This window comes from Lathyrus oleraceus, chromosome 7, assembly GCF_024323335.1.
Source record: "Lathyrus oleraceus cultivar Zhongwan6 chromosome 7, CAAS_Psat_ZW6_1.0, whole genome shotgun sequence".
In the NCBI taxonomy this organism is placed as follows: domain Eukaryota; kingdom Viridiplantae; phylum Streptophyta; class Magnoliopsida; order Fabales; family Fabaceae; genus Lathyrus; species Lathyrus oleraceus.
The window spans coordinates 148,231,851-148,254,923 of NC_066585.1; the positions used below are offsets into that span (position 1 = coordinate 148,231,851).

General features: G+C 44.1%; 1 protein-coding gene across 1 annotated transcript; it reads right to left on the bottom strand.

The window, feature by feature from the left end:
• Positions 1 to 16,321: 16,321 nt before the first annotated feature.
• Positions 16,322 to 18,826, bottom strand: LOC127107510 (ATP synthase subunit 9, mitochondrial). Its single transcript, XM_051044786.1, has one exon. It carries the CDS (start codon positions 16,614 to 16,616, stop codon positions 16,392 to 16,394), a length of 225 nt encoding a protein of 74 aa, XP_050900743.1. The 5' UTR covers positions 16,617 to 18,826; the 3' UTR covers positions 16,322 to 16,391.
• Positions 18,827 to 23,073: the final 4,247 nt, after the last annotated feature.

The following is a 23,073-nucleotide window of genomic DNA, read 5'->3' on the forward strand; positions in this document are numbered from 1 at the left end:
GACAGAGAGAAATCAAGCGGTAGTGGAATAGATTTCTAGTAAGTGTCTTCTTTCCTTCTCTTCTAGTAAAGGCGCGCCGTCAGGTCTCTCTTCTTGGGATATCTTGATCACCAGAAAGGATAGAGATCTTAAGTAGACATGCTTTAGGCATCGATCATCTTCCTAACTACATGGTACTCCCCCTCCACGGAGGGTGGAAAAAATGAGGAAGTGTCCCTTAGAGAAAGAGAGTCCGCTCTCTCATTGTCTGATTGCATCGTAGAGCGTCTGCACCAATTGCTTGGTTGCAGTAGCAGCCCCCTTTCTCCTTCTTTCATATGAAAAATAAGAAAGATTTAAAATATAGTAAGTGTAAGAGCTACTTCAATCTTTATTCGCTAAAAAAGAGAAGCTGGGTTCCGATAAGAGTTGTTTCATCTGGATTGGGTTAGTGTTAAGTGTACCTATGCTTCTTTCGATCCAGTAATCGTGCCGGGCTCTATCGATTAAGTAGTCTAAGTAGTCCCTCCCTCCTTCTTTTCTTGCTCTCGAGCTAATAGGGTTATAGGCGGACCTATCATTTCTTCGATCTAAATTTTAGGGGAGTTAGAAGTGCTTCTGTCTGTAATTCCTTCTGGCTTTGATTCTGCCTTCGGGCCAAACAAGCCAGTGGTCTAATCTAAGGACCTTGAAGCAGGAGTCTTTCCTTCAGTCTCATAATGTGAGGGCTTACGTATATAAATATCTTACTTTTTTGTACTAAAAAAAAATGCTTGGCTTTGCTTTCTCTCCTGGCTTTTTAGTAAGCAAGTGAAGCGAGCTCTTCTTTATGGGGTAGCGGTAGAGGGGATTTTCTTTCTCTCCCTCTTGATGTCTTGTCGGCCTAACCTAGGAGTTATCTTTCCCGGAAAGAGAGTAGTGGCGCTCTCTTCGCATCCTTTGACTTTCCATGCTTCGTGAAGGGCGGGCTCACTTTCGATCAAGGTAATTTATGCCTGCTCTGGTTCCCGGCAAAGAATGGATGAGCGCTCATGAGTTCCCACTATCGAATCATCTCAGTTCGTTCCTATTCCGGGCATTGAAAGCTGAAATCAAAAGACATAAAGGCCTAAGTCAGACAATGATGATCTTCTCTTAAAATAGCAAGAATAGCTTAGCTGGTGGAGGACTCTGCACCCAGTAAGGTCGACACTTTCAGTCAGGAAGATGCTTTGCCACCCAATCGGCCGAAGCATTGGCTAATCTGTTCACCCTTTATACCGACCAGCTGTGGTGGGACATCAGGAGTTGCTGCACATCACTAACAATAGGCCTCAGACTGCGATCTGTAGACGACTTTTGACTATGAAAAGCTTTCAAGACCTGAGATGAATCCGTTTTCATACATACAAACAGAAGATAGCTGTAGATAAAAAGCCAGGTCAGAACCTTTCCTAAGTGTAAGTGCATGAGCCTCCGCCATGTCCACCGAAGAAAGAGTCATTTTCTTTTCTTTATCGCCGAGCGTCTTTCGAGTCTCATGTTGACTTTTCTCTTTCATGTGATACTTCGCCTTAAGAACTAGGGCTGAGCCCATACAACTATTATTGTTTTAACACTACTCTGCGGGAGATTGGTATTAAACCGAAAGCCTAACCTGGACTACTAATGGCTTCTTCTCTTGTTAGAGGAAGCCCTGATTCTCAGTCTTCTTTATGTTACACGTAGCAACTCTTCTTGTTCAATCCTTTAATCGGAACGACGAGAGAGTGACTAAGCCGAAAAGGCCAATAGCATTTTCTCTAGCAAGTGTATTCAACACTATATGAGAATGAGATAAAGCCTCAGCTTTTTTGTTTGTTTACACCTTCCTTTTGAACTCAGCTTTCACGTCTTTAATCCTCGATTGAGCTAGTCACTGGCGAACGCTTCCAAAAGAGACCTACCTCTACTCTAAACAAGAGCCGAGCCTTCGGGTATCAGACTAGCTTAAAAACGTAGTACGTAAGGATATAGTTCCTTTCCTCAAAACCAGTCATCCGAGTGGGGCCCTGCGACAGGTGCCATATTTAGGTTGCTTGCGACTGAGACTTTTAGGGATTATTTCCATCTTCCCTTAATTAAGGGATTTAGATAACATCCGGTCGGGAAAGAGCCACTACTTGGTTCAATAATTAATTGAAGGAAAATTATATCCCTCTTCGACATCAGATTCTTATCCTATTTTCCGGGGAAATTTTGTTTTATTCTCTACGGCCCAAGGAAAAAAGTGGTCTGCTTTATTGAATCTTATTTCAACAAGGGGTGTCGCTTTCGTTTTCAATAAGGACGTTTAGTAGGAGGTACTTGCCCTTAGAACCATAAACATTTGCGAGTCGCCTTTTTACATGAAAGGTGGGTAAGGACTGCCAAAGAGCTCGAGTAGATTCATGAATGTCCTGGAATTTCAGTATGGGCTTAACAGGTCGAGAGAGTCTTATGCCGCGCAATCTCTTGCCGAATCTATTTATACTATGTTAAATCCATAACCCGAGAACACACATTTGCGAATCCGGCCCTCTTTCGTTCGTCGTGATTGCTTTGATTGCTCTGAAAACACCCCCTCTCACTCAGGGGTAGCGATCAGATCTTCCTGCTTCAGCGGTTACGAATGGCGATTCTTACCACAAAATTAGACATTCCATTTTGAATGCTGTTTTCTTTCGCTTTGTTTTGGCTTCCATCCCTGAGCTTTAGCCCTTGCTTTCTTACGAAGAAGAGGCTTTCTCAGATCATATGGGGGAATAAGACTCAACAACCGGTCGTTCAAGTTCAAGAAGCAAACCGGAAAAGTAAAAGACTTGGAGAAAGAAATAAACTTGGAATTTTGGCATAGAAGAAGAATTCATCCATATAAGAAACAAAGAAAAATATTTCGTGGGGGTGGCGCTGGAGTCAGATCAATCCGACGCGGGATCTATAGGCTCCGAATATCCAGTTAGTTTAGGACTGGAACGGGCGAAGCCATTGGATTGATTAGCCCAGGCGAACAGGAATGTGGTCGTCTAGATCGTACCTGCGGAAAGATTAGGTGGACCCCTATACATTCATTGATTAGACCGAAACCAATCGAAGCGATCGAGCTACCCGCATTTTAGTTTTGCTTTATCAAGCAGGGGCTTAGCCGCTTCTTTCTATTATTTCTTATATTTCTGGCAGCATTGGGAAAAAAAGAGACAAAACGTCGAATGGCTAAAAAGCCCTATTAATGTATGTGGAAAGTCTATACTTAACACACCGACTCAATTGGAAGCTGACTCCTCACAGGGTTCGAAAGTGAAGGTTTCAATCATATTTCTAACACTGAAAAAGGCATAACATTGATTTACACTCGATAACTAAAATTGAAATTGGCAAATTCTTCATTTAATGATTCACCTACGCGTGATACTGATCTTTGCATACCAAGGGGCTGACCTGAACTAATGTCCTATACGAGACGAAGGCTAGGGATGAAATGGGAAGTGCCGCATCTCCTTCCACAGCGGATGATTCATATCTATCTCTATCTTCAGACTTGGGCAAAACAAAACTTCTATGCGATGAAACAAAGGAACAACATTCATTCCCTAAAGAAAAAGAAAACCATTACCAAGCCAAAAGATAATTTTAATTTCACAACCGAGATCGCAAGCATGGATCAAAGACGGAATCTCCTCAAAAAGAAGCGCTATCGATACAAAATGCTATAACGATTCACTAATGGAAGTCTTTCGATGATCCAGCTACTCAGACTGGACTCCTTTACTTAGTGGGTAGGAATTAAATATAGAGTTTGTTATTCACGGAGCTACCACTACTTGAGCTTACACCCGGACTCTTACTGTAGTCTCATTTCCAGTATCCTATAAAAGAAAAATACAAGTCCGTTTTTATATTCCTTATAGCACGGGTATAGATTACCTCACGGGATTAACTTATTAAGTTATATTAATACCAGAATCGGGTGTTAAAGTCATTACCATTCAAGTCTCAAGCTTCCGGCAACCACTTATCCCAAGGTAGGTGGGAAATTAATTCCGGATGGAGCAATAATATTTAATTTTAATTTTTTATTTATAGGCTTCGGCGTATGTAGATTCGGCAAATGTTTCCACATCTCGGATCCTGGGTTCACACTCTAGGAGTCCTTTTCTTCGGGAAGTGACGGATCAATCTTTCATTGAAGAGAGGAATTGGCACATTAGAATCAAAGATGAGCTGGCTTCCTTATTATTTTTTTAATCACTGGCATTGTAAATGACTGGAAATGGCAGGGCAAAGACGAGTAGGGGCGGATGAAGATAAAGAAAGAGAATCCGCTGTCTGCAAGAATAGGCTGTTACTGGTCTTTTAGGTGAGGCTCTTTACAGGAGTGATCTCTCTCAGGTGGATAGATAGGATAGAATGAGTCTTAAGACTAGAGAAAAGAAGCATATAGCTTCTAGCTGAAGTAGCATGATATATAGCTAGTCTTCACTAATGTTAAAGCGCTTTCCCAAGGAAGGGGGAAAGATAACATCGTCTGAGCCCTTATCTATTGACGATAGAAATTTTGAACGTTAAGCAAACCAAGCAACCAAAAACCCCAGGAATGTATGTAGAAAAGAGGGATGTTGTTGAATAGTTCTCTTTGACTTCGGATTGAGACTTGAAGCTTTAGCCTGAAGGAAGACAAGATCAGGAACCCACTGTTTTGTGCCACGCGCTTGAGCTTTCTCCTTTCCCCCTAATTTAGATGGACTTCCATTCTTGTTTTCTAATAGAGGGAAAGCCGCTCTCCTTTATGTTCGGGTATGCCTTTACTTGTCGTTAGGAGAAGTCGTATCATCTTGTAGTTCTAGGATTGGTTTCTGTCTTGCCTAGTAAGGCTGGTAAGTAAAGTATTGTCTAGTTCTTCGATATTTTCTTTTGAAGACTAGATCACCACCACCGCTTCACCTTCTACCCTCTGATTTACAGAAGCTTTCTCGCTACCAGAGAGTGAAGGAAGTTATACCGGCTATTTACCAGGCCTTCTGGTGCCCATTGGACTGATTGATCATATCTTCAGGATATACCTTCTGGTGGAATTTGGTCTTTTTTACTTCTTGGCAATAGAGAGGAACCTTACACTATCCCCTTCCCTATAACCTAAAAGGACTTCTTTCTCACCAAGCACATACATATGCTTTTTGGGAGCAGATGAACCATCCAATGAAAACTTAGTAATTACTCAGTAGGTTTGACGGAGGTTTTGAGTCTTACAAATTCAACAGGCCCCTGTTCCCTCCTAAAAACTATTTGCCATGCTAAACCAAAGGGATTCCGAGATCGGACTCAGATCCTATGATCGTGGTTCTGTGACGAAATAAGGGTCTTCCTATAAGTACACCTTTAATTTTCGGTTGACCTCTATAGGGCGGCTAGGGAAAGACCTATTCCATTCAATCCATATTCAACCCTATCCTTTTACTCTGCTGGTTGAACATAACTCCCAGCGAGAAGTAAAGCAATTCCAATATGCAGAGCCTATAGGGTTTAGCATAAACTATGTGTAACTCCTTTCTTTTTAGTAAGGCGATAAGTGGAGCTGAATGAAGCGGTGTTTTCCTTATATCGATTCTGACGTGCATCATGTTCCTTCTCATTCGATTTAGACCGATCACGGATATCCGCCTTTCCATTTGACGACATTTCTATGTTAGTAAATAAAGCGGCAGATCAATCACTTACCTTTCGTTAGCGGTTTCGCGACTCTAATATAGATGTTTCCTTTATATACACAATATAAATAGCTGTTTTGCTTTTTTTTGTTCTTTCATCTTGAATCGTTTTCGAAGAATCTCGAGAGTAATAAGTCGCCAGCCTAAAAATTAAGCCTGTATCTATATAACTCGTTTCAACATGACGAAATCGAGATAACATTGTTAAATTAGGGCATGCACTTCGAAACGCAAAAAAATCCGCACTACGTTCCGTCAGAAAGCAAGCCCCATCTTCTATTCTTATCATTTGTTCACTTATTTCACTTACTTTCAAAAAGCGGTACTGGCACTAGTCAATCATCGTGCCTTTAGCCAATGATGGATTTACAATCACCGCGGTTTTTCGGAGAATACCACTTTAGCGGCGACTAAAACTAAAGCGTATGGCCTTGTGGAGGTTTCTAAGGATCGTTAATCCCAATGGACAAACCTTGGATCCCATCCCATTAGCGCGGGCGCCGGTAATACTCTATCTTAGAGCTCATAAAGGTGCTGGGAGCATTTTAGTAAAGCGCGTTCAAATAGCATGAGCTTTTGATACTTATGAGATCGATGATGTATTGAAATTCGTCTTTCATTGTTGTTCTTTTGACGGTGTAATAATGCGATGTACCTCCTTATATTTATATAGGACTTTCGATCTACCTTGGCGAACTGTCTTCGAGAAAGGACAACAAGGACTTTCCCCTATGTTACGTTTTGTCAACATATACTATTTTCATGGGCGGTGCCGCGATTACTAGCGATTCCCCATGCTAGAGCGCGCCTACATCCAATAGGTACTCAATTCTATTTTAGGGCAATAAATAAAATAACTTAGAGCAAGATAATTATATCTCCGATATGTACCTTCCTTCCATCCGGGAGTACCCGTTTATCAGTGATCTCTTGGAAACCAACATAGTCCAGTGTACCAAATAGTGGTCGGATCCTAGATTTTAAAGAGTCATTCTCCCTGATCGGGCGGGAGTAAGAAGAAGAAGGAGCACTTTCATCTTCCCTTCCGGGCTTACAAGACGAGACCTAGATGGTACGTTATAGGATATTCGAAAAAAAGCAAGTAGGACAAAATGACTGAGGTAAAATGGCACGCGGTAGTCATTCAAACAAAAGACGCTGAGGAACCTCCATCGAGCCACGTGATCCGCTACAACTCACACAAAGACTAGGTTCGGCTTCTCAAAAGAAAAGGGGGGAGAAAAGAGGACAGGGGCGCTCCCCGCTAACCGAAGTCTTGGATTTTTCTTTCTCAGAACCTTCCCTTACCTTTTCTTCTCTTTAAATATTTAGTATTAGTGCAAGGGGGCCTTCTTTCTTGAAGTTGTAATGGCACAAGAGGACGATTCTAGGCTTCAGATAAGCAAACAAACCTGTGCTCCCTTTTTCCAGTTGTAGCAACTCAAGTCCGTAAGCGGGTTCAACTTAAAATCCAAGGTTTTCTCGAATCAATAAAAAGATAATAATAAGGTCAAATCTTGCTATTCCACCTTTCGCTGCTAGTTAGTGGTCTGGTGGTAATGAAATTAAAAATTCGTCTTGGCTCCCACCGAACCTCTTCTTAGAGCCTTTCCTTGCCCAAGCAAGGGCTATGCTATAAGAAGAGAAGGAAAGGCTTGGTTTAGGGAACCGGCCCCCCCAGTCGCTAAAGTAGTTCATCGTTTAGAGCCGCCCAATATTAGTTCTACAGCCCCCAGTTAAAGACCGAGAAAGCCTTCACTAAAGCATAACTAAACCCAAACTTGGATGACATTATCTTTTTGGGGTTCTCCTGAAAAAAGGAAGTTATTTCCTGGACAGACCATCTAATAAGGGCAACTGCGACGACGAAACCCCTTGCTTTAGCTTATCTAAAAGCTTGGGGCGTGTAGCTCTCCGTACAAGTAAGAAAGTTAGTGCCGTGTAGCCCTAGGCGAAGAAAAAGAAAGAATAAGGAGTGAGAACCAAGGAACTCCAGAGAGGTTGGTTACGAAGCTGGTCAAAAAGCTAGTACATCATCTCCACCTGGAATTGGAAGGTGCTAAATAACTCTTTTATTAGCGGCAACTATAACTTTATCTGCTTATTCAGTGAGGAGGGCAGCATCTGCCTTTGAATGGAATCTAGCTAGGGCAAAAGGTATACCTCGACCTGGGGTGGGGGCAGAACAAAGAAAACCGCAAAGAAGGGACAATCTATCTGAATTAGAGATTGCACAGGCTTTCTTGAATGAATTACTTTCCGCGGATCTATTCGTAAAGCTTTATATCTTCGCTTCGGGCTTATAGAGCCTAACGGAAGAACTTTCTTTGGTATTGGGTAGGTGGATTGGAAGAAGAGCAAGGTCATTGGTTTGCTAAATAGAAATGGAGATGGTTCTTCTGGGTTCAAATCCCCGTCTTTGAATTGGCTCGATCTGTATTGGCCACATCCTCCCTCCATTGGTAAGCATCACTAACTAAGAGTTGCATCTTTGCTTCTCTTTCTTTCCTGGTCTTTTCGGAGGGTAAAGGTGAACTCGGATGGGTGCGCCAAGGGGTGAGGCTGGAGAAAATCATTAGAGATGCCCGTGGGCTTGTGACTTGGGAATCTGTAGTCGTCTTAGGCGGTCCGGTACCTTCGTGGTACTAACATGGTCTACAAAACCTAAGTGAGTTTGCATCCAGTCATGGATGGATGACAGTCATGCAGCTCACACCTTAGGTCATACCAAGGTGCCCTATCTATATAGGGTTCCCACGCAATGATGGGTTGGTGTCGAAGACCAATCTTGTGAAGGACGCAGAGGGCTAATTCCTTCTCGTCGCTCAATCTGGAGTAAGAAGCCGGCTACCAGCACGAGTGTACACATCTTGGGATGGTACATCTTGTGACCACCAGCATTGCAGGGCACTGAATGATAGTTTTTATTCTCCATCCTGAAGCCTTGGCTTCGCACCCTAACGGGCTTATGGGTACTGGTGGGAAGAGGGCGTAAGCAAAGTGATTATGAATCGTTTTGCCTCCTTCCCTGATTCGTCTTTCGCCATTACGGCAGTTCTTCGAAGACTTCTCTCGACTCCTAATCTAAAGCTAGTGGAAGTAGTCCTTTTTAAGCTGTTTATGGCCAAAATCCCGAGAGTCCTCTGGACTTAGCTCCACTTCCAGCTACTCACAACTTTAGTGGAGATGCGGTTGAAGAAAATTTCTAAGTTGCATGAGCGAGAAAATTTCTAACTAAGCAAAATGATAAGTATCAAGCTCAAGCTAACAAGCATCGCAAGTTTTCTGAGTTCAAAGAAGGTGATCTGGTGTAGGTTCATCTTCGAAAGGAGCGTTTCCCGCGAGGACAATTTGCTAAGCTCAAGCCTAGAGCTGATGGACCATTCAAAGTTCTCAAACGCATTGGTGAAAATGCCTACAAGATTGAACTACCAGCTGAGTATGAGGTTTCAGAAACATTGAAAGTTTCTGATCTTTTTCCTTATTATGGTGAAGAAAGCACTAACGACTCGGGGGCGAGTCTTCTTCAACTTGACGGGGAAAACTAGAAATAAAGGAAGTAGTTTTGGCTGGGTAAATTTATTTAGAAATGTTATAAATAAAAGAGAGGGGCTTTCTTTCTTCAGCATGTGAGGGAAATGCCCCGGGTACCGAAGTTAGCGGATAGAGAGGGCGGCGGGTGGAGGGAGCTTCACTTACCGAGAGGGATGTTATTCGAACGACAGAATGAATCGCCCGACAGGAGCATCAATGCCTTATTAGAATCAGAAAAGGAAGAATACGATCTTGTCGCAATGGAATCCGTAACTGCAGCTATTGAGTCTGCTGTGGGCCTAGAAGAGAGCTTTCACTGGCTTTTTCTTAGGATGGATGTAGATATAAGTCGTCTCTTGGCCAGGGCATTGGCAGAGCAGCTTCCACTCCTCCCTTCGATAAGCTTCCTTTTTGGGCACTGGACCTAGTTACCGCTCCATGGGAACATCTATAGATTCCGCTATCGGGAAAGTAAGGCATGGAATCACGCTAAGGTAAGGTTTCTATCTAATCCATCTAGAATAGGATCTACTCTATCTATTTAATTTTCCACTTCTGCCTGGCTGACTGAATAAACAAATGGAACCATAGCTAATACTGATCGATGAGCCTTCTCTCTCCTTGATCTGTCTAGTTCTATTTTGACTAATCCGAATCTGTGGACTGAGTGAGTAGCTAACTAAAATATAATATTTGAGGATATAGGAGTGGGGCTATTCTTCGCACCGATAAAATCATTAGTAAATCTCGTTATCTCCACGGGTTAAGGGCAGAATCAGACCTTGGGGAACCGGTACGAAAGGGAGCTAGCTAAGGCAGCAAGCAAAGGCAGCATAGTAGGCCGACCTTTTAGAAAGGAAGCCAACTCTTGTTCGACGTAGGGTAGAGTAACTTATTTCATTCCCTGGGCTTTCCATCCGGGCTTTAATGCGGCTAGAGACGGAGACTTTCCCAGTGAAAGCGCTGGCGTTCAGTTTGGTTGCGTGCTTTCCGATCTCTTTCCCTTCCTTTCTGTGGTAGCATGTTTGCTAGTCTTGTCGGACTAGGAGCTCTACTAGGCTTGACCGTGGGAAATTTACTTATTCTTGCTCAAGTCAAGTGGAATCAGTTTCATTTGGCTCTAGACTACGATTCAATAGAGAACGATTTGGCACATCTTCGATTTCCTGGTATGAAAGCTTGGTTTTCTTTGAGTTCAAGATATTCGGGTCTTTGCTTTTGCTCTTATAGATGTGATCCTTGTCTTTAGCTTGGGACTTAGCTTGGCACCAGGGCGGCTTGCTCATCGTGCTTATGGCTTGGCCAATTGACATTGTCTTCGATCGAGTGCTCTTATTTCACAACGGTTACCCTTTCTTTGTTTGAACCTTGTCAATGATCGAACTTAAAACAACGGGCGGCCTACCTGACAGCTATCAATCATGAACTAGCAGGATGGACTGCCTTTGAAGCCGGTATTGTTTATATAAATGAGACTTTAGAATAACAACTCGCTATCCGTGCTTCCTTTCTATCACTACTAAAATTCTTGACTTACTCCCTTGCTATAGCTTGCCGACGTAATGTGGGTTGGCTTGGATTACTTAGTGTTTCGCGCCTAGGAGGGCAGCGCGCTTCGAGCTTTCTTCGCATGCTTGAGCTTTCCCCTTTCTATTAGTAAGGTTGTCAAAAGGAAGGTAGGTTTCTTACTTAGTGCTTGTGCTAAGGAGCTTCTTTCTCAAAGTAAACTTTCTCGCTTCTTGCTTTAGAAAGATTGCAGGGGCGCGTAAGCGCCCTTCCTTCAGCCGGCTCCGCCCTATCTATTCATCTCTTTTATCAAATGGATCTTTAGGGATCTCTCTCTCTTGTTCATAGATCTTGAAACCAGATCAATAATATCCATTTCTCAATATATCTTTCTGGATCTATCTCCATATCTAAGAAAGAACACTTAAAGGGCGTAACCAACGGAAGGTTCTCACCCCCTGTCCCCGACATAGTTCTCCGACGATGCCCCCTGGGCGAAAGGGGCCACCATTCTCTTTCTTCAATCGTTCCGATCAGGACAAGTGGGTTGGTTTCGTCCTTCTATCTACGCAATTCTCTGTCTTCGTTCGTGATCATGTTGGGCGAAAGGTAGTTAGTTGTAGAGGAGCGGCTGTGAAACGGCGATTCCCCCCCTTTCCATTGAAGTAGGGGGGCCTCCTTCCCCACCATTCCGGCCTATTATTGATAGGGATTTTACCGATGCTGAAGGTAGCTTGCTTACCAAGTCACCCACTTGATAAGCTAGTCGCCAGAAAGAAGCGGCGAGGACGCGAAGCTTCCCTCCCCCTGTAGTCGAAGTACTCGGCGCTACTTTGATTCAAAAGGTAACCGACGGTTCCCGACTTTCTCCGGTTTCCGCAACCGTAATCATTTGTCACTCCATCCATAAACCTTTTTTTCAATAGCGGTACGCTCTAAAAAAAGTAAAGGATAAGCTTGCATTCTAGAAGCGGTAGCTTCCCGCCTCCTTAATTTCTACTGCCTCCTTCGGTGATAAAAATTCCCTTCCCTTTTCTAAAATGCCCGATTGGTCTGCCTCAGCAAATGTACAAAGTGGACCGCTGTTTGGCTGACCCTCTTCTTCCCATTCGGGTTGGGTTGACCCAGAAGTCGAGTAAGAAGGAATGGAACCACTGGAGAGTCGTCCGCAGTTCACACTTGGGCAAAGACGACTGACTTTGTTTGGAAGCGGAACACGAACCGATTTCCGCTATTCCGGGTTCTTATTGAGCGTAGCGAAATCAAGGTTGTTTATTATAAAGTCAGCGAAGTTTCTATGGTGTTCTACCTTTGCGTAGTATCGGTCCACAGTGGAAGGCTCCGTACCGACGCCTCACTACTACTTAATTAATGGCTAAGCTATTTCATAACCTGAGCTTTCCTTAACCAGCTGACCTTACTTCGTAACCTTAACGTACTTTCTTTCTTACTATATCATAGGCCTTCGCCACTTAAAATGGGCGCTTCGCCCTTTCTTTTTTTTATGAGAAAAAAAACGGGGCCTTACTTATTCAGTTCAGGGAGGATGAAAGACAAAGAAAGGGATCAGGGGGCTTATTGATCGGAGAAAGGGAAGGGACTTTTTGGACCTAACTGAGAAGGAGACAGAAAGGGATCACCTGACCTTATCTTGAGTGAGAGAGGCAAGTCGCAAGGCAAAAAGCTTAGTCGTTTTCAAGTCTGAGGGTGCGGGATTTCTATGTCATTCAGTGCCTAAAGTCAGTAAGTCAAAGAGTACGAATACCTGCTCTAGTACTAATACCAGTACCAGCAGCATGGCATTCAGTAAACAAACAACTCTCCCAAAATAGACTAGCAGCGGCAAGATAGTCAGTCTCTTCCCCTGCTTCATTCATAAGTCAGATCGCTTTCTCCGCTCCGGGACTTTCCCTTAAATCAGTTAACTGGGTATGAGAAGGCCTCCCCTCTAGTCTATAGTAGCCCTTCTTCCTCCAACCCTGAGTTCCAGTGAGACCAGCCGAGCCAAGCGAGTCCAATAACAGCATCGTCAATAGCAGAGGATATCCCTCCAACAGCTTAATTTTAGGATGGCACTTGCACTTGGGTTGGGAGCTTTCCCTTCTCTATGGCTAATTCCTCGCTGGCCGATCGCCTTTCACCTGGTATGAATTCAATTGATTGGGCATTTATCTTGGAGCGATGATTCTTGGCCACTTCCTATTAAGATAAGGTTTCCCATCCGAAGTCTTTGCTGCTGTTAAAGGATTTGTTTCGCTACGCCCCTCTTCCTGAGGCCTTAGCTTCGTGATTAGGAAGCTGATTTGTGAAAATCCTCATATCCCTCCTTTCTTCCGGATGAACGAATCAGACTGAACCACTGTAGAATTTTAAGCTGCTGGCAAGGAGCTACTCTTTCCCTCCACTCCGGGCTGGCAAGCTTATATCTCTCGATAGCTGCATCGGATCTTTCCTGAAAGCTGGGCAAGGTGCGAAGCGAACTCATATCGTCGTATACCCAGGGTGCGTAAGCCTTCTGATCCTACTTTGTCGTTTAGATTATGCCAAAAAGACGGGGAAAATGATCAACTGTCACATTTTTATGCCAGTTTAGGTAGGGCTAAAATGAACTTTAATCCAAAAAGACCGATAAAACGCTCAACTGGCAGGATTGAACTGTCACTAAAGAGGGAAAAGTGATTGCTTCAAATTTTCCCGATAAAATGGCACATTCACATTGAAGATAATCGGCTGGCTGTGGGCTTGAAGGAAGAGAAGAATTCAAGGATAACTTTGGTAACTATTTTCCCCACAATGCTCCAGCTGGATTGAAAGAATTCCGAAGTAAAACCGTCAGGTCCTTGTGCCTTATTTGCCTTTAGAAAGATTGTCTTCTTAACATCATCAGCCGTCATAAGAGCCACCAGTGCAGATCCTTGCTCATCAGTGATAAAATGGCTTAGCAATGATCTGATCTCTTCAGTGTCACCACCTCAACCATTGCTATCTGCAGTTCCAAGGAAATTCTTGAAATGCTGCAAGAATTCCTTTTTAATCAAAGCAGGTTCCTCAATCTCCTGTAGCAGAGGTGATAGATAGAATTCTGCTCTTAGCAGCTTTGGCTTTGACAACTCTGTGAAAATAGCTAGTGTTTTGATCACCAGCTTCAAGCCTGTTTACTCGGGATTTCTGTTTCATAAACTGCTCCTCAGGCAGGACACTTGCTTTCTTTCTTTTAATGGTTTACCCACAGACCAGAGGGTTAAGGCTCTCACCTTCTTTTCAAATCAAAGAAAGAAGAGCCCGGACCTTTCCCACCTCCCTCAGTTTTTAGTATTAATTTCTTTTATCCTTTTTATTTTAAGCGTACTTAACCTGAACCCTGTCTATGAGTAAAGCAATCTTTGGAATCTTTCCTAATCCGCTTTATCTTTTTCTTATGCCTTGGGAGCCCAGTCTTTAGGAGAAGCAGCTGCTCACTCGTGACTAAGGAATGAATGCCTGGTTATGTCAAACTATCCTCAATCTCTTTCCCCTATCGGAGTTGGAGATAGGTACACGCGTAATAAAAGAAAGATCCATCGATCACGTTAAGTGCACATAGCCCCTCTCGGTTGGTCGCTTTTCGCCCTACCTCTTTCGCTAAGACCCTTGTCCTGTCCCTAGATATAGCACGTTTAGGAACCTATCCTAGAGATTGTGTGCCAAGAGTGGGACATTTCTCTGAATAGTAAAGGCGTAAAGGCTCAACTAGAGATCTTCTTTCGGTTCTTCCTTTTCTAACCTGAGAGACCCGCTACTCCGTTTTTTCCATTCGCTACTTTTTGTAATTGCTGAAATTGGTGGAAATGGATCCTATCTATTTAGCGTGATTCTTCTCTAAAGGAACCCTCGGGCGAAAAAAAGAAGAATTCTTCTTCTATCTTTCTTTGTCTCCTCGGTTCGGTTCCTGGGTGAGTAGAAAGGGGTCGATGAAAGGCCATTCTATCTACGAGTCTATCGGAGAGCCAGTCGGTACGTCGTTACGGATTCATAGCGAAGCCCTTTCTCATTTCAGCCATTGGTGCCCATCTACATCAATAAGAATGAGGCATGACTTCTTTTCCAGTAGCTATGCCTGAACTGAACCTCGTACAAGACTTTCTTTCCGGCCTTACGCTTCCCAGTCTCAGGAAAAGAATAGCTCTTTCGGTCAAAGTCGATAAGGATCAAAGTCCAATAGCTAGGGTGGGATTGTCCTCTGTTCTCAACTCGGGAAGGAAATAAATAAGCATGGATTCACCTATTCCAGAAAAAAATAAATATGCTTTAGGTTTAGCTTTCGAAAAAGACAAGGCCTTACAACAGCTCATTCCCGGAAGAAAAAGAAGAGGATTCTCAGCTGATTCAACAAGGGAAAAAGGCATCCATTCAAACAGCTCCCATTCCTATGTTGACACCAAGAGAAAGAAACCCTGGAGCCTTCCTCTCTATCCATTCCTTTTTCAAAATCATAAGGGAAATGCTTACTAAACCAGCAACAGCGGAGTAAGCTCCCATATCCGTGAAGGACTGCTTTCCAGCAGAGGAAAACTTATCGTTGCTGAGCTTGCCGTTAAAGAGTAAGATGCTGATTATATAGCTGCTCCGATTCCTTCACCGAGAACGAGAAGGAAGTCTTTTATTACGAACAAGTGCTAAAGAAGGGGGGTGGGATCTCTCCTAAAAGAAAGAATTGACCTCGAGCCTGTCCTACTTATTCTTCTTTTCCCGTTCCTGACCCTCGGATCAGTTGGCAAATCGAATCCCACGGGTACTTTACTAAAAAAAGGATCCGACTTTATAAGGCTTCTCGAACCAGACCAGAATCTTTGAAGCTCTATGGGAAGACTTACTCTAGGTACACAGAAAGACCAAGCAAGCTAAGCCAATCTCACGTCGAAACAGGGAAATTATAGCCCTTGAAAGCAGCCCACTTCGGAGTCTCTCACAGGAGAAGGACTGACCTTTTCTCTCATTCCTATCGAGAAGACTAAGTCAGGGCGAGCTCTTACTTAGAGAGAGTTAGTTGGGTAGGGTCACTCTAAGATCAAGAAATCCTGAGTCACGAGAGAGATTCTCCACACGAACGACCCGTCAGGTTATAACTTACATTGGTGAATCGGACCAACACCTATCTTACACCAACAAGGAGTCGCTTTTGTTACGCAGTTCGAAAGCTTAAGCCTTCCTACATATGCGGGCCCACCGGTTTAGTTTAAAGAGTCCTCTATCCGGACTCCCCTAGACCTCTGTCTGGCCTAGGGAACTTCTCTAAGCTCGAGAGCTCCTGTCTCCTCACAGCGTAAGCGGCTCACCTCTCCCCGGAAACAAAGCAAGCAAACTAACGACGAGAAAGTCTCATGGTACGTCTGCTAGTCCCTTTGATTCCCAATCGTGCACGGCGATAATAAAATAAATTCGTAGGCCGCCTTTTGCCCCGAATTTACATTTACCAAGGAATCACGGTTTGTGGAAAGCTCCTCCAGAACCTTCGCTATTTTAAGGCGTTTTTCGGGGAATCCGCCGCTTCCCCTTATTTATGCCTTTTGCTGCTCCACTCCACAATGCTCTCTCCAAAACGAAAGTGAAAGAAGCCCGCGTACCCACTCTTCTTTCCCCCCATTGCTGGGGGCCTCGTCCTCAGGGACTACACCTTTCAAAAGGATAAACTTAGAAAACAAATAGAATCAAAAAGGCCATCATTAATGCGAACAAGGCAATAGCCTCGGTTAGAGCAAAGCCCAGGATTGCATATCCGAATAACTGTTTTGCCAATGATGGATTTCTTGCCACGGAATGAATTAATGAACTGAATACGTTTCCAATACCTACAGCAGCTCCCGCTGAAGCAATTGTAGCAGCTCCGGCACCTATTGATTTTGCACCTTCTAACATCTCGAATGGAGAAAAACTCGTCACGCTCTTTCATTCACGATTTTTTGTTCTCGTCGCTTCAAAACCTCGTTCCTTTTCTCTTGGACATCTCACTTGAAATGCAATCAATGCATTCATTCTTTTTAGTAAAAGAAAGTCTCTCACGGATATCCTATTTGTAGATATGGGTCCGTAATTCTATTATTATATTATAATAGGGTGGTAATAGTTCCTATATTTGCCTATCGAACAACAAGTCTTAATGTATCGTCGACTTGATACTACCAGCTTAGATACATGTACCGGATGAGGCGGAAACCCATACTAAAAATCAGAAAGGAAGACCCATGCATCAATCAAGATCTCTATCTATAATATAACATACCTCAGGTTGGATTCAACCACTTAGGATGATGATCTGCAAAACCAAACCCCATGACTTTATGCTCTGCCAGTCTTCCCCTCTTCTAGCTATTCGCATGCGTCGATAAATAATCTTCGGCAAAATTACCTTCTAAAGTATGCACCAAGGATCCATTAGATTAAACTAAGTGCATGATAGACCGATTCTTATATCCTTTGAATGTGACCACTGGTTAGATTATGATTATGTAAATGGATCCCCATTAAGTCGGGCCTGTGGACAATGTTTTAATGGATCACCCCTGATGCCTGATGGATGGGCAAAAGAAAAACATGAGCCCAATACGGTACCTCATAGGGCAGGCAATCATTGTACTTAGGGTCACTCTCCCATCTGTTATCTTCATTGTATCGATTCAGTCTGGTCGATCAGGAGAGCGAGTGCGAGAGAGATTGAAATAGCTATGCCCAACCTATCCATACGTGCTTGTTGAATCAATTGTATTCCGATAGCGCGGCAACTCGTGTTGTTTATTCCTTTCTTAATCCAGCATCCAGTAGGTCGCTGAATATGGGCATGCCCGAACGCAAAAAAGGCTATCCGAGATACTCTTTGGTTCCCTCCCAAGCAAGGCTAGAATCAAAGGAGGAACTCCCGACTCAAATAGGTGTGATATCGAAGTGGACTCAATTGTCCAATATCTTCTCTTATGCTATTATTTCGTCGAGTACTCAAAACAAGATGAACAAGCGAGAGGAAAGAACCTCACATAAGCAAGCAGTTCGGTCTACTCGCTTTTTGCTTGGGCTTTGCGAATGGAACTTGCATTCTCGAAAAACAGGGCTCGTTCACTTGGCTTCTCACTTCGGAATGCTAGAGGAATGGTTGACCTAACGCATGAACCAACTATCCGAGATTCTGCCTTCCGCTTTGAAAACATTGGGAAGGGGTCGGGCTTTCAGCTGATTCGAAAGGGATCGTCAAGCCAAGCAAAGATTCGATTGCCGGTCTTTAATGCAATAGGTCGGCAGGCAAAAGATTCGACAGGGATTTGAGCTTGCTTTTCTGATTCTACAGGCAAGCGGGAAGGTCAAGTGGGTTTTGTTATATACACAATGTCATGGATGGATTTAATAATGGAAGGGAAGGGCTTATGAACCGGGAAGTTACCCCTTGGTAGGGGGCATCAACATAGCTCTTGTCGGGTAGAGAATACGCCGTCACTGATGACTTTCCTGCTTGACTTCCCGCTACGCCCCTTAGCCATCTCTTTTCTTTAGCATCCTAGAAAACACTCCTTATCCTTAGGCCGAGAGAAGGCATTGGTATGCGTTCTTTCTTTTGCCTGCAAGGGAGTAATAAATTTGCTTTTTCGTCCTTATTTTTATTGCATTTAGTGGATGTGTGACTTTACTATGCTTAAGGCATGGAATTTATTTACCAACTTTCGTCCAATTGCCTCCAGTTGCAGCCTTCCAGTCTTATATATAAGTAGTCCAATCCCCTTGTTGTCGTATAGCGAAGACTAAGAATGTAGAAGGTATGGAATGATTACAGAATGGCTCAAGCAAAAAAGTATTGCCCGAACACTCACTGCAAAGACGATTAACCGATCTTAATAAGAAGGGATTAGATCAAGAAAAGGAAATGGGACCTTAACTTATTAAGAGGCTAGGCGAGGACCTTCAATCAATCAAAGATAAATCAGTCCTTGATGGATTCCCCTTTTGCGGCATTACCCCGGTAAAATTCATTTAAAAAAAATATGGAATTCTCTGTAAGAGCTGCGGAACTAACAACTCTATTAGAAAGTCGAATTACCAACTTTTACACAAATTTTCAAGTGGATGAGATCGGTCGAGTGGTTATACTGGACACACCGGGGTCAGTAATGTGGGTTGGCTTGGATTACTTAGTGTTTCGCGCCTAGGAGGGCAGCGCGCTTTGGGATGCGGAGGAGCGAAGCAGCTCGAACGAATGAATGTGAGAGGAGCGAAAAAAGCCCAGCTCCCTAACCTAATGCGGCACCGGGTTCGGACCGCAGGGAACCGTAGCATGGGAGGATGTCTAATCCTTTTGCAGCCGCAAGGCTGGCTAATCGTACGCAGCTGGCTCGAATACCCCAGGTTCTGGAAGGCACATGAGTCCGAACGCTATGTTGAATGTGCGACCGACACTACGTAGGTACCTGTGCAGGTGAGGCGTCGGTCGGTCCTAGAAACGGCGGCAGCGGCGCGAGGAGTTAACGACCGGACGTGCTGCAACCTAGGGATCACCAGGCAGCTCTTTCGCTCTATAGGGATCGGGAGGGCATAGCACAATTCTTCTTGGAGGAGGGTTGGTTTGCCCGGGTGACTGATCCTGCCATAATGTACTCCTACCTACACGCACCGGCAACCGAAGTCGAGCATACATACGACGATCTTCATGCGTGAATAGCCGGGAGGAAAGAAGGGCGGTAGATGATAATGAAAAAAGGCGCCGCGTCTGGACGGGCGGAATGGATGAGCGAAAGGTGCCATGGAGTGAGGAATACCCCGAGTCTCATGTAAGACAACTAAACGCACCTCGAGGTGCTGCCGAGGAACTGGGGGACCTTCTCGAGCACAGGATAGGCAATTGAGAGATAGAGCTAGCCTATTCGTTATGGGGAATCAATGCTCCGGGCCGAAAAGAATAGAGCTTACCTCCGGCACCAGGCTTTCTCCGGCGCATATTAGCTTAGCTGCGCTTAATAGGCCGGCTTCCTCTCTGGCGGCCACTTACCTTACCCACGCTACACTCCCACTCCAAGCTACGCCTGCTGAGCAAGATGCATTGCAATTTCCTCTTCTGTGGACGCACCGGAATATTCTCCAGGACGAGAAGATAAAGACTTTTATGGCGGGCTTTCTCTCGTAAAGCCAAAGACGCCCCAAGACAAGGGGGAAGGGGACATAATCAATAGAACCTGGCTGGGCCCATTCCTAACCTGTTTCGAAAAGGTTCGCTCATGCTGGAGGGAGCATCCCCACTTAGTGATCGGTCCGCTAGTTCGCGCAAATCCGAATAAGTTATCACGGACGAGCCACATGCAGGGAAACTTGCACGTGTGGTTCTGGCCGGGCTCTACGGGCTAGCCGGGCCTAAAGGAGCTTATAAAATTCCACCTATGTAGTGGCTCGCATTCAACAACTAAGAGTCTTCCTTCTCATCTCCTTATTTTGAATTCCATGATTCTTCATTTCCCACCCTAGCCGCCCTTCCTTAACAAGATGGCTCGGAGCAAGCCAAGCAAAGTCTTACGTTATCTACTATCTTTTTTTTTAGCGCAGAAGGGGGGTAAGCACACAATGAAATAGGTGGAGAGTCACATTTCTTTATAAAGCCCAAAAGCCCGTTTAGCCCTTCGGACTAAGGCGTGACCATAGGATCTCACAGTGTCGGAATGAGTTGAAGACGAGATGTGGTGTCCAGTCGGATAGGGCGAGGCGAGAAGGGGAACAAGGATCAAAACAGGCATGGTGCTTAGGGCGGCCTCTTTCATTTCCTGACGTTGGGTTCATTCGCGAACGAGACAAGTTTAGCTAGGATAGCGGCGAAAGAGCTTCTATATCGAAGTTCCACATCTTTGTGACAAAGACGATGCTAGTCTTTTCGACGAATTACCTGTTGGAGGAATACTTTAGTTTAGGGACTTTTCTCTCGAGAGATGGGGCATATCCGCTCTTAGCAGCATTCCTCCTCAGATGGACGGAGCCTTATTAGTGATCAGTCCGCTAGTTTCCTGGATCCCACTCGGTCTTCCTTTTCCCTTTGCTCCCTGGATAAGTCTCATTCGATGTCGCAACCGATGCTTAAAACATATTATTTATTCTATCTTCTCAGTCTTCGATCGATCATTCTCTGCTTCATAGAGGAGGGGTTTCCCAGCTAACAAGGAAGCGGGATTTAAAAGAGAGGTCAATTCTAAACTAGACCGAGATGGCCTATACACCAATTGACCGACACCATTCCTGAAGAAACGAAGATCGTTGCAAGAAGACCCCCCGTGTAAATGGCAGAAATTTGACAGCAGTAGAACGAACCTTGGGCTTGACATGACAGCACCTCGCGGCTCCCTTTCAAGATGAACAATGCGGCTAAGCGGGGCGGATGTGCCGATGGATGGAGGCGGCTGCATGCTGCATCTAAGAGTTTAGTTCCATGAGACTGAATAACATGGCCTGAAACGAAGTAAACTCACTTTGCTTAACACAGGGCAGCAGAGCAGGACTTCTTTCTCACCCTCACCCGTCATCCAACATGGTTCGCACCAGCGTTATTTGACTCGCTTAGTCCATCGCTGCTTGGCTCTACTTCAACCACTACAGACGGTTCCCTTGCAGCTAAAAGAATGCGATAGAACACCTTTTCTTACATCAGGAGATGAAAGCCGTCAAGCAGGCAACAAAGTCGACTATTCGTCTTCACTTCCTCAAAAGTGCTAAAAAGAGCCCCTGAGTGCATGCAGACCCATCCCCAAGGGACTAAACGCATTCAGTTATCTTTCAAAGAGCTTATTCGAGAACAACCTATTCTAATCTAAAAGCAACCTATTTTAATTTGAAAACAGCTTCTTTTAGGGATGACTATTCTGCAGCGGTAATTGCAAACAGAAAGGGAGCACCGCTTACTCAAGCACCAGTACCGTCTAAGCATCCCACAGCTGATGATTTATTTCCTTCAAACCTTCCACCAGGAGGATGCTACTTCTCTTTTCTATTCTTTGACAGATTACTTGCCCCAGGAATGCTTGCTGTCAGCAGTTAAGGGACAGAGGGAAGGTGACGAAGGTAATCAATCCTACTACGGCACTAAGACTAATTCAGTCTATTTGGCGACTATTCCCACTGCACAGCTACTGCTGTAAGGAATTCGGTTTAAAGCTTGTTGCGTGCGGGGAATCAGGTTTTAAATTTATTACACTCCTTCTCTCCCTCTTTCCTGTGCTAGCAATCGGGTAATTCGGTAAAGAAGTAAAGCAGGAAGTCCAGTAAGCCAAGGAGAGATCCCGGGAAAGCCAAAGCTGTGCTTTCCTTACTTCTTCTTATACCCTTGCAGGCAAAACAAAATAAAACATACCAATGCCTTATCTCGGCATTAGGAGTTAATTAAAAAGGTAAGAAGGAATGGCCGGATGTAAAGAGATGTCCCTGAGACTAGTTAAATCAGATAAGAAGGTAAAAGAGTAAGACTAGGAATTCGGGATAGAAGGACTAATTTACTTATATTTAGCCCTAGAGGAGATCGAGACTGGTATTAGTTACTTTACCGAGGCGAGGAAGGGAAGATAATGACATTAAAAAAAAACATATTCGTAAAGAAATAACATACTTAGAGCTTAGAGACGAATGCACCAAAGAAAGGTAAAGGTCAGACTCCTAATTCTAAGCAGCCTCCGATTCTTGCAACTCTCACATGAATTTACTTTTTTTTTCGCTTTCACTAAGGGACAGAGTCTGTCTTTACAGCACAGTAGGGAGATAAAATTCATGTACTAGAGAGGAAAGCAAGCCAAGAGCTCTGACTTGAGGCGAAGAAACTAAGCTCACTTTCCGCGCCAAAGAGAATCCACTCGTTTATCTAGTAGGGAGAGAGAGACAGTCAGGGTTGACTTGAGTGCCCAGGATTTCCCCAGGTGGGGCATCCAGGAATCTGACTTCGGAGTTTCGGTTGAATTGAAAAACCCCGCTATAATAATTCAAATGTCTCTTCTTGTTTGTTTTCATCGGCTAAGGGGCTCTTATTATTAACCAGAACAAGACTTGGCTTATACATTTTGCGAAGGAAAAATAAAGCTAGCTTTTCTAGGGCCAAAAGGGGGAGCTTGCCTAGTTCTACTAAGGAGTATAGCATCGAATCCGCTGCTGGTGGTGAAGAAATAGTTGGTTGTTTGACTCTCTGATTGAGTAGTTGGCGATCTAAGTAGTTGAGGGGGCTATCTTCGAGTATCTACTGAGGTTAATTATTCCTTGAGTTACTGCAGTTCTTGAATCCTTACCCCCCTTTATCTTTATGGGCGAGTAAGTCATCTAGAAGGCCTAGCTAGATCGCTAGTGTAAGAAGTCTGTAATTTTTAATCACATGGGTTGA